Raw genomic sequence first — 12,063 nt, forward strand, 5'->3', positions numbered from 1 at the left:
CCCCATCATCTCTCTCAAATTTTGAAAAAGTATTTAACCATTCTCATGGAGCAAGAAATTGAAATGCTATTAAAAAATAAGCTTAACCTTACTTGTACTATAACGATCCTTTCAAGGTTTTTTACTATGTTTTTGAAATCTTGCTAAACAAATCTAAATTGTCAACACTCTTATGTCCCTTGATCGTTTTAATGTCCTCCCTTTTCCAATGTCGAACTTCAAATTATGAATACAATTATAATTCTTTTGTGCAAAAATGTCAATATTCTACAACCCTATTGCTTACATGAACACCCATTTCTGGCCTTGCACATGTTTTAAATCGCCAACTATAATTCTAGGAGCGCAAACTTTACCAATAGATCGAGGTTAATACTTGTTTATTATTGATAATTAAAGATATTATTACTCGTAGACATTAGGGGTGCTTATCGAGTGAGTTGATCACGAGCTGAAGGGTGCTTGACTCAACTCAGAAACTTTTTACACGTGCTCAACTCGTGCTCGCTAAAGTGTCGAGCAAATAAAACCTGCTCGACTCGTACTCGTTAAAGTTTCGAGTCGAGTCGAGTAGCTCACAATTTGCTCGTTAAAGTTTCGAGTGAGTCGATCACGAGCTGAAGGGTGCTTGACTCAACTCAGAAACTTTTTACACGTGCTCAACTCGTGCTCGCTAAAGTGTCGAACAAATAAAACCTGCTCGACTCGTGCTCGTTAAAGTTTCGAGTCGAGTCGAGTAGCTCACAATTTGCTCGTTAAAATTTTGGTCCTTCTATTATTATATGCCTTTATTTATTTTTTGTTCAATTTATATTGTTTTCCTTATTATATATAGATATTATTAAAAATTTACTCTTTCTTTTCTTATGATATAAATTAAGGCTAAATAAGTGTCAAATTTGTGTAAAGATAGTAACTTTGTTTGCAAATTCTATATTATTAATATATTACCGAATTGCTCACGAGCTTATCGAGTCGAGTTAAAACTTGCACAACTCGTGCTCGTTAACATCTCGAGTCAAGTCGAATTCAAGTCGAGCTAACTCGAGTCGAGTTTTGACCGAGCATTGACTGAGTCGAGTACGAGTTGCTCGCGAGCTGCTCAACTCAATTAGCACCCTACTCGTAGTCAATTTGACGGTTGATATACGTGTCATTAATCTTCCTCCTATGTCTTCATTTTTTCCCACTTTTTTCGCGCACTTCTCCCTCTTTTCTTCATTGAAGCGTATTCTGAGTTCTCCATTGAATCTGCGTCTGAGCTTTCTCTTCTCATTCGAAGCAGTTTCTGAGGTAAGATGTTTGTTCTGCCTTTTTCTGTTTTTATGGAATATCAATTTCACAATCTAGGGTTTAATTTCGCAATATTGTTAATATAAAATTGTTAGCATAGTCTAATTAGGGTTCTTGTAAGCTAAATTATTGAATTATTGGTTATAATTACTGAAATTATGAATCTTTATATTTGCAATTTACAATTTACGTTAAGATACTCTAAGGTAGGAATTTTACGTGATTATAAGTGCCCAATTTGATGATTCAGTAATATAAAATTGCTAATGTGTTGCAGATTTTGTTTATAACCCTTCAATGTTAGGATGGAACTATGAAAATTGACATTATGCCCCCTCTGCCTGGCGGCCTATTTGAGAAATTTAGTTAATTGTGATTCTATGTCAATAAGTATTAAGTACTAGTAGTAGACTACATTGACTAAATTACGCCGGCGTAATTAGTATCAGGTGCTCTGAATCATATTGAAGAGGGTAGATGTTTGTATGGGGACTAATTGGCTCAGGGTCGGGCGTATTTGAGAGAATGTAGTTGATTATGATGCTATTTCAATTGGTTACCAATAGAAGTAATAGTTGTGGAATGTGGATTATGCAGGCTAATTGTAATTAGTATCAGGTGTTCATAATTGTGAGGAATACAGTAGATGATCATATCAGGATAAGTTGGCTCAGGAACAGGCCTGAACTTCTCTAATTCTCGCCTTTTATTTTCAGCAGGATGGTAACTGGGAATTCTCAGGAAGACGGGGAGAAGAACCCTAAAGGAGCTACCAGGTCATGGGGGCCTGCTGTCTCAGGACAGTCAGTATCAACTAGTGGCAGTGTGGGCTCACCATCGAGCCGGAGCGAAGCTGGAATGGCAACACCAGCTCGTGACAGTACTGTTCTTAGACTAAGTCACCTTGAGATTCATGGTGATGATTCTGTCTCTCAGGGTGCTGTTGTGTAAGTCTTGTATCTTCCATTTTAAGTTGCTTTATGGCTTTTGTGATGCTTAGAAGGTTCCTTTTTATTTGTTGGTTTATTGTGTGTATCCTTTCTAGTCTTTTGAGTCATGAATGGGTTTATTGCCAAATTTGCTTGTCTTGGTGAAGTTTCTGCATTTCTGCTGCTACTATGCCTTGTTTCATTCACCAGAATCTTTTTCCATCTCTAAATATTACATTCTATTAACCTCTAATTAGGAGTAAGAAGAAAAAAAGAGGTCAACGTGCAGCTGGAACTGACAAAAGTGGTCGCGGACTTCGACAATTCAGTATGAAAGGTAAACAGCATATCTCCATTGATGAAAGTTTCCTAGAAAATCATATTCTACTCCACTATGTATTTAGTACAAATTCCTGACTTGGGACGTTTCTATTGTCTGTGTACATGACTATATTATCTGTCAAAATTACTAGTTTGTGAAAAAGTGGAGAGCAAAGGAAGGACAACATACAATGAGGTCAGCTGCTTTGTTGGATGCCACTCATCTTTGCAATTTCTTTTTTCTTTGAACATCTTTATTTCTACTTGGGATTATTTCTGATGGTTTCCTTTTTACAACTTAGTAATGGAGTGCCTTTTATATCTATCTTTCCAAATCATGTTCAACAAAAAACATGCCCTTCGTAGGCGTTACAATACCATAATTTTACATTTTTACTACATCCGTATACTAGTGAATATGTGTTAGCACTGTAGGAGGTGGTGGCTCGGTTTAGAAAATCTTGTTTATGAAATGGCTTAGCTTTTCTGCAAACTTCAGAACTTTTAGTTTATTTTTTTTGAATATGTTACTAGGCAAGAGGATATCATGGCATTAAGTTTATATGTCTTTGCATACTAGACGAGGGCTTAAAGCCCCTGTTATACTAATTGATGTAGGATCTGACAGAAATTTTAGTGACTTAGTGAGTGATCTTGTTGAAATCTAGAGATCCTAATAGTAGTTATAGAAGCCTAAACAGGTTGAGGTAGAAACGGACAGAAGTGATGGAGAAGGAAGGATTGATGTCTAACACAAAGATTATTGTAAATTTTTTTCAAAGGAAAAGAATCTATGCAGACAATGCAGGCCTCTATACAGAGCTGAAAGTAGAAATATTGAGCATGTTCCCAACATTAATAACACCGATTAACACTGGATTTTTTCATGCATTATACCATTTGGAAAATTTATTCATGTATTATACTCGGTTTTAATTGGTATTGCAAGTGTTTGACATTGCAAAAGCTACAAAGTGCTTTGTATATATCCCTTGCGGCCTTACCCTTGAGAACTTGTTAGTTTTGTTATTGTTATATTACCTTTCCCACCTTTTCTGTTGTGTCTTGTATGTTTCTGTATAGATGCAAGTTTTTACTAAGCACCTCCTGAGATAGTGCATTCTTTGTGCCGTATTGTTTTTGTTGCTCTTTTCTCACATGTTCGTGCTTGATATCGATGATTGGAATAACCTCCAGGTAGCAGATGAACTAGTTGCTGAATATGCAGATGCAAGTAATGCTCTTGGGACAAATGAAAATGTATGCATTTTTCCTTTTAATCAGATTCAATAATTGTGTTTTGTATGCTTGAAAGTTCAGGAGAATATTAAATGGAACTGCCTCTTTGTTTCAGCAAGGATATGATGAGAAAAACATTCGCCGACGAGTGTATGATGCGTTAAATGTTCTAATGGCAATGGATATAATTTCCAAGGATAAGAAGGAAATACAATGGAGAGGTCTGCCTCGGACAAGCTTGAATGACATTGAAGAGTTAAAGGTGTGAAAGTTACGTGCTATTAGTTGGTCTTTCTTTTGAGAACATTTTTAGCTTTTGAGAATATTTTTTGTGTAAGCTTCTCAAGCTGATTCATATGCTATAACTTGCAGACAGAGCGGGTAGGACTGAGAAATAGGATAGAAAAGAAAGCTGCATACTTGCGGGAACTGGAAGAACAAGTAATGATTCCTTTATATAAAGCCCAAGTGATTAGCTTCTTAGCTATTATGTGCTTTTAAGTTTGTAATTTATTTTCTCTTTTCCTTTTTTCTGCTATATTTTACTAATTCCTTTGCTTCCTTGAAGTTCGTAGGATATCAAAACCTCATACAGCGTAATCAACAGCTGTTTGGAGATGGGAATGCTCCTACTGGTGGTGTAGCTTTACCTTTTATTCTGGTTCAGGTAATTCAAAGTGTTGAATGATTCCTCTTGCCTATTTCAATTTAAATCATTTTTTTATACAATTGTAACTTGTATGTCTTTGTGATTCATTTTTGGCTGGATTACTACTCTAAGTGGTGAGAATGTGAGATACTTAAGAAAACAATGGATTCTGATAATAGATTAATAGTGGTGAGATACTTAAGAAAACAATGGATTCTGATAATAGATTAATAGTGGTGAGATACTTAAGAAAACAATGGATTCTGATAATAGATTAATAGTCTACTTTGTTGCATGATAAATGGTATTTGGGATCTGATAATAGATTAATAATCTACTTTGTTGCATATGTTGCTGCCAGTGCCCTCTTGGAGTCTGTTACTTATTACTTAGGTGCTGTACTGTTCTCAATTGTAGGGGTATAGAACTATGTTAAGGTGATTAACTATTAGCTCATCAAAAATTGTACAAGCAATGACTTAGTCGTGAGTAAATGGTGCTTTTTGATGTTCCTTTATAATGATATGGGAAAGTCTTTCATAACCTGAAACAAAGCAGTGGCCATTTCAAATAATCTTGCATGGTTTGTAATTTTGTATTGCAGACTAGACCAAATGCTACTGTTGAAGTGGAAATTTCAGAAGATATGCAGCTTGTGCATTTTGATTTTAATAGGTAAGTAAAGACATTACAAAAGTTTCTATTTACTGTATATGTTATGCTCTATGGTCTTTTTCAAAGAAGTTGCATTATTGGAAGCTTTGCACTAAATCATAAAGGATGTCCTGCTGGCCTAAAAAAAAACCCAGAAAACTACTGAGTCTTAACTGTATGATTTTGTGACTGCACATTATGTCTTGCCGTTGGCAAAATTTTTGACCATTGTTTCTTTCCATGGCCCATGTAATGCAGTACCCCTTTTGAACTCCATGACGACAACTACGTCCTGAAGCAAATGAATGTTTCCAACAAATCTCTATTTGATGGTGAGGCTTGCGATACTCCAGCTAATGCAGGTGAAGGTCCAAGTGTACCTGCCACTTACCATCCTCAAATCTCTCAGCCTCCTTCACCTAAAACTTATCACAATGAAAGTTCTCAGCTACCATCACCGCCCAAGCCATACCAACCTCAAACTTGTACATCACCAACATCAGCAAACACACAGCAAGCTCAAATGACATTGCCTTCTTCACGGCCGAATACAGCAATGAAGAGCCCCACATCTCCACCTCTTCCTGGTATACTTAAGGCTCGTGTGCAGCATGACAGATAGACCAGAGATGTTGAACTTTTTCCATACATCTCCTTTTATCTGTGTATAAGTTCCTACTAAACCTGGCAGCATGCCATCACTCTCAGTATAGCTTTTTCAGCTGTAGGGCGAGGTACTATATAGGAGTGACACAAACTTAGTCTTCCCCTTTACTGTAGATTTATAGTTCGCTGTATCACCATTTTATTCTAAGAAAAATTATTCTTGAGCAACATCCCGTCTTTCCTTTTCTTCCGTAGTAACAGTTAACTACGTTGTGTAATACAAAGATAAATCAGAACTCAATATGTTGCTCTTGACTCAACACCGAAGATAATTCTTTAGGACAATTTCTGAAATCTATATAATCTATGTTGATTTATTGTTTTCGTACAAAGTTAATCCAATAAATTGTAAACCATTCCGTCTAGAAATTCCAAAAGGGTTTGGATGCAGGATTTTCAAACTTTTAAGGCTTTAACCAAATACAGTAGAAATCATCTACGAGTATAAACTCAGATACTACCTGTCCATAGTTAAAGTCACATATTCTACTTTAGGTTAATTAGTGACATTTTTTACTTTAGGATGCTTGGAAAATATTGTTTAAATTAGTGACAGTTTCCTACCTACTAAAATAAAAATTATCTACTTCCATGGCGAACGGATTTGATTTTCTAAAAGACTCAAACTTGGGCTAGTTCCCTCCAACTTTTTTTTTTTTTTGACAGGACATTGATTTCTTATTCCTTAATAAATTCATATCATATCAGACTAAAAACATTTAGATCATATCAGAACTTTTAATTATCATTTACTTATTACCCCCTTCGTCTCCGAACGACCTTTTTGGGTTGATTTCGCGGGTATTAAGAAAGTTAAATAAAAAGAAAGATAAATTTACATGGAGTTTGTAAAAAAGTAGAGAGAGTGAGTATTAAAAGTACATGAAAAAACAAAATTTTATACGAGGAAGCTAATTTTGCACAAATATTGTTGTAAATTGGTGGGTATTTTAAGAGCATGTTCTCATTGACTGAACTCAGCTTAACTGAACTGAACTGAGCTAAGAGAAGGAAATTAGGAGCTGAACTGAACTTCAACGTAACAGAACAGGCCCTAATGCAAATGAGTCGATCATTTTGGGACTAAAATTAGGCTAAAAGGGTCGAACTTTTGGGGACGGAGGGAGTAGTCCTTATGCCCTTTTTTTTTATTTATTATTATTATTATTATTATTTTTTTATTTATTTTTTTTTATACGGGACTTGTGCCAAGTTGTAGTCACCTTAATAGTTTAAAGTTAAACTGAAACAATCATTTTAAAACTGTAATTAGTGTCTTTAGTATGCCTTGCACCTAACTTAGCAATAGCAAAGCAGCAATTTTTTTTTTGGTACACCCAATGCACCCAGACAGTAAAAGAGAGCATACGTCAAAGATTTTAACCCATGAAAAAAAAAAAAAAAATACTTCAATGCTAGAAGCAGGTCGGTTCAATAGCATTTTTACAAGTACGAAGTATTATTTAATTTAAATGTGCAGATCTCACAATAAGCATAAAAGCCAACCCTGTTAGTATGTGACATGATGAGTAAAAAGGTCGTCCAAACAGAACATCATTTATCAAATATTTATCATATATATACTGCCATATCACAGCAAGCGTTCCAAAATCCAAACATAAAAATCCCAAATCAACACACACAGCACCGTCTCGGCAAAGCCATAAACATTTAAACATTAAAGAAGTTCACAGACAGCCATTATTAATAACAATTGGACCAAAAGATAGATAGGTATGCAGATATACTACTATTCCTCCCCGGCTATCAGATCCATGACCACGCGCGTAATACTTCCATTGTTCTTAGCCAGCAGCTTCCTGTTTGTATCTTTATCTTCAAAACCCTGCAGCCAAAAGTTACAAAAAATAAATAAGTAGAAAAACAATTAAATTTGACGGAAGCCCCAAACCAGCTCAACCTATTCAAATGTCTCCTGGACTTACCATCTCTTTCAACTCCTCAAGCATAGGATCCCATTCAGAAACACCGCAGAGATCATCCACAGACCGCTCCAGGTCATACTCATTTACACGAAGAACCTCTTTATTCAAGTCAATTTGCTTAAATCCCATCTCCTCCAATTCCTTCAGCAGGGTCTCTTCAACGCCTTTTTTCTCCTGATCTTGCTCAAGGTTGCTCTTGTCATTCTGGGCAGAAGAAGACCCCTCAGACATATCAATGATAGGGTATAAAGTTGCTGGAGGAGCAGACGGTGATTCATGGTTGTCAGTGGCTGCTGTATCAGGATTTGGAACAGGTAATGCCTCATCAAACACACTATCAGCAGTTTCGATAGAAGGCCATTCTGACGATGAAGCTGCAGTAGCAGTAGGGCACAGCACATCACTAGCAACCAGTAAATCATTATTGATGGGAAAATTCAAGTCTTCAATTTCAATATTACGTCTCTGCTCAACCATTGATGGAGACTTATCTTCAAAGTTCAAAGCAGGTTCATTTTTTACATCTAGAGCCTGTGGGCCCAACGCTCCAGTAGTCTGAGGAGGGAGGTTCAAGTTTAAATCAGGGCCAGGGGATACTTCACAGGTCAAGTCCACAGAAGCATCAACCTGATGAAGAACAGGGCTAATTAGTTAAAAAAACAACTAAAACCCCTATTAATACAAATGTATTGTAGAAAAGCAGAATGGAAACCAGATTCTCAAAAACAGACCTGTATTTCAACCCACACACGTTGTCCAAACTTTTGCCCAGACGCCTCTGCCATTCTCCAATAGGAAACATATCGGCCAGGCAATTCCGGCGCAACAAAATCAACTGCTATGTTGATTTCATTGCCAACATCCACACCGTTGATAGGTAGCTGTCAAAATAAAACAAAAACAATGACTAAAAAGTCCACAACAAGCATAACACCTTTTATAGAACAAGACTGGGAGATGAATACCTCAATCTTTACTGAATCAGAGGCACTAAACCGATCTCCCCCGATCCAGAGGAGTTGTAGTCCATTATGCCATGGAAGTGCCCCATTGTTACGCATCAGCCATATCTTGGTAAAAGGGGTCGATGGGGCCATCGTTGTCCCATCCATAATATTGACATCCATAATGAAGCGACAGTCAAGTCTAGAGCGAGAATGCTTTCCTATCGGTTTCCTAATTGCCCAAGGTGGATGCACTAGAGGCACCAGTGGTAATTTGCGTTTAGGATCATAATAATTCTTCAAGGCCGATGGATGCTTGTAAGGCAAAGGGAAATCAAGTCTACAGTAATCTAGATCATTCCCCATTCGTCCAAAGCAGATGCTGCATAAATCATAATCATATTTTCTGCAGAAAGAAAGTAAGACAATTACTTCAATAGAATAATGAAAATAATCCACATAAAACCACAAGATCATACTTACACTTTAGACTTGAACCTTGGTCCAGTGATCGGAAGAATCCCACAGCCATCACAGCGGACTCCTTTGTGAAAAATGGAGCCCATAGCATCAATTTTGTTAAAATTATCGTGAACCGAAGGAGGACTAAAATTCTCAGGCTCACCCCAGAGCGAATGTCCAAATGGACTTGAGTGAATATTGGACCTGAAAGGGGGTCTATGCCAAATATTTAAGCCCTGAAAAGATTCGTATCTACTTGTTTCCTTATCAGAGGAAACACGCTTTTTCATGCTACCTTTGGAACAGTTGATCTTGTGCACATTCATAACAGACTTTGCAGCAGAGTGTTCTGCAACTTCCTTCTTCATTTTACCTTCACTAGTTGACAATCTGAGAGATGAAGGTTCAGAGATTGCATTCTTGCCTTTGTGGGAAAACGGTAAAGGTAGGGGAGGTCTAGGGGGTTCTGCTTCTCCTGTTGCTTCAGTGGTGCTTCTAAGAGTCGGCTGCACAGAACTAGGTGTTTGAGAATCATTAAAGTTTACCCTTTCACCAATAAATGCATCATCGTTTCTACTTAGACCGTTTCGATTGGGATCGTAACAGTTTTTTGCATGACTGCTGACATTAGTAATACCAGGAGGAGATACATTCAGGTATTGCTGCCCCATTTTCGAAAAACCATCCACGAGATCAGCAAGTATAGGAGAAGTAGATGCAGCTTTTGATGACAATTCAGTAGATATCTTTGTAAAAGCATCACGTAGAGGCTCCGGAACAGATTTCAAGACTTCAGCAACATTTTGATTGCCATTGTGTTGTGTAGAAGATGAAGATGATCCTCTAGGCATTGAGCTTTCATTTTTTGTAGCACAAGGTTGAACAGTTTTGTCTGTTTTCAGGCTAACAGTGATCCTAACTGGATCCAGATCCTGCCTAACAACATCATGAAGATCTTCATCATCAACAAGGGTGACCAAGTCATCATCTTCATCTAGATATGTCAAGGTAAAATTTGCACCCGATGGAAAGTTGAAGAGAGAGCATATCTTCAGCCTCAGACCTTCCATGTTTAGATCTAAGCACTGACCCTTAACAGGAACATTGAAACGCCTGAGTGTATCCTCATATTTCACCTAAAAAGTAATACATAAGAAGAATATTCAGAGATAATGACATGACAAGCACAAGTTCAAGCTTTAAAAGACCCATTGCAACCCTATAGCCCCAACTATCGGTAATCACTAATGTCCATAATCTCAAATCATGAAGATGGAAGTCCACATTATAGCCAACTTAACTAACTTGATTATAGAATACAGAGACTAAATGAAGAGAGCAAAATGTAACTTGCACCATCAGGTAATACGGTAATACAAAAGAAAAATGACGATACAGAATCTTTCACACCGTCAAAGATTACTAGCAGACATTCTCTCATAAATCTTTTCTTTTCTCCTTGTATAATGTTAAAAACCTCTCACTCCTACTATTACTCATAAATGTATTGTTTAGTCTGTTAAGAGGATTTCTGTACACTCTTCGTCATCAACAATAATCAAAGTCATATTACGCCATGATACAAGAGCCTATATATAACATCTGTTATTGATCACGACTACAGAGTAATTTCTATTGTAAATGTTGATCTGGCATTTAATCAATTAAAACAGCAGCAAGTAGCTTAGCAAAATACATCACCAACACTCTCATCATCCCTATTTACCGGAAGTTCACTTCAATTCATAGCATAATTATAATATACGGTGACAAATAATTACAAGAACAAAATCCGAAAAAAAACAGTCAATTTACAAGACCTCAATTACAATTGAATAATACACCATCATCAAACCACATGGAGATCAACAACCAATCAATAATTCGATCCATCAAATCAAAGACCCAATCGAAAGAATAAGCCCTAATTTGGACAAACAATTACGAAAATTAAAATAAAAATTCAAATAAATTTGACATGCAATTTCAGATTTCACATTACAAAACCTAATTTCTGCGAACAATTACCAAAATCAAACAGTGTGATCAGATAATTTGATAAGCAATTTCACTATCACACACAATTATACACAAATCAAACCAAAATTAGCAAACATCAAATAATATCAAAGGATTGTCAAAAAAAATAAATAATAATAATAATAATAATAATAATAATAATACTATCAAAGGAAAATCAACAAAAATTGAAATTGAAATTGAAATACTTAAAAAATTAATAAAATTGATTCAATCCAAACCTTAATTACAACAGAATTAGCCATGATATCTTCCGCGATCTTCTTAGGTATCGCCACTGGAGAAGAAGCAGTCGACAAAAATCAAAAGAAAGCGTACCAGTAAGCCGCTGAAATTCTAGCTAACCCTAATTTGGAGAATTTAAAGGGTTTTTGAACAATTTTTTTTTTTTTTTTTTTTGGAAGAGAGATTTTCGGAATGAAAAAAGAAACAAATTTTTGTGAAAATTGGAAACCTAATTACTGTATTTATTATTGAGATTATATATTAACGCGCGTACCCGTTAGCCGCGATATTTTTCCAGGTTCGATAATCTCTATCCTAAAACTCTTGAGCTGTGTGTATGTTTATCCCAAATGTATGCACCTTCCTGCTTTTATAGCTTTGAGTGTTTCTTCTTCTAAAAGAAAGGATACTAGGCTAAGGAAAGATTTTGGGAAGGGTAAATTGGTCATTTTAATTGTGTGGAATTTTTTTGTGTTTGTGATTTGTTCATTTTTATTGACTAGATTATGGTTACTTTGAAATTGAACAATTATACTTTAGTATTTCAAAGTTAATTCGGAATCAAATCAAATATTTTATGACCATTAAATTTAAAGCAAAGTTGGCCTCAATAGCACAAACTTTTAACAAGGTGTAAGTAGCAATATGAATTTTGAATAGTAGCAGCATGAATTTTGACTGGTAGCTATAACAAC

At 36.0% G+C, this 12,063-nt stretch overlaps 2 protein-coding genes across 3 annotated transcripts; one reads left to right on the forward strand and one right to left on the reverse strand.

Annotated features, from left to right (window-relative positions):
- Positions 1 to 1,155: 1,155 nt before the first annotated feature.
- LOC110700325 (transcription factor-like protein DPB) lies at positions 1,156 to 6,011 on the forward strand. 2 transcript variants are annotated; one of them, XM_021877850.1, is made up of 10 exons: positions 1,156 to 1,293; positions 2,010 to 2,240; positions 2,480 to 2,559; positions 2,696 to 2,739; positions 3,741 to 3,803; positions 3,898 to 4,044; positions 4,155 to 4,223; positions 4,351 to 4,449; positions 5,036 to 5,106; positions 5,344 to 6,011. In XM_021877850.1, exons 2-10 carry the CDS (start codon positions 2,014 to 2,016, stop codon positions 5,705 to 5,707), a joined length of 1,164 nt encoding a protein of 387 aa, XP_021733542.1. In that variant the 5' UTR covers positions 1,156 to 1,293; positions 2,010 to 2,013; the 3' UTR covers positions 5,708 to 6,011. The 2 variants fall into 2 exon arrangements, with proteins under 2 accessions (XP_021733542.1, XP_021733541.1); XM_021877849.1 differs by having other exon boundaries at positions 2,013 to 2,240.
- A 1,270-nt stretch (positions 6,012 to 7,281) lies between these two features.
- On the reverse strand, positions 7,282 to 11,729 carry LOC110700326 (protein NBR1 homolog). The gene is made up of 6 exons (XM_021877851.1): positions 11,365 to 11,729; positions 9,125 to 10,239; positions 8,663 to 9,047; positions 8,429 to 8,578; positions 7,698 to 8,324; positions 7,282 to 7,597 (listed from the first exon to the last, which is right to left on the reverse strand). Exons 1-6 carry the CDS (start codon positions 11,386 to 11,388, stop codon positions 7,502 to 7,504), a joined length of 2,397 nt encoding a protein of 798 aa, XP_021733543.1. The 5' UTR covers positions 11,389 to 11,729; the 3' UTR covers positions 7,282 to 7,501.
- Positions 11,730 to 12,063: the final 334 nt, after the last annotated feature.

The sequence above is a fragment of the Chenopodium quinoa genome, unplaced genomic scaffold (genome assembly GCF_001683475.1).
Source record: "Chenopodium quinoa cultivar QQ74 unplaced genomic scaffold, ASM168347v1, whole genome shotgun sequence".
Classification (NCBI taxonomy): domain Eukaryota; kingdom Viridiplantae; phylum Streptophyta; class Magnoliopsida; order Caryophyllales; family Amaranthaceae; genus Chenopodium; species Chenopodium quinoa.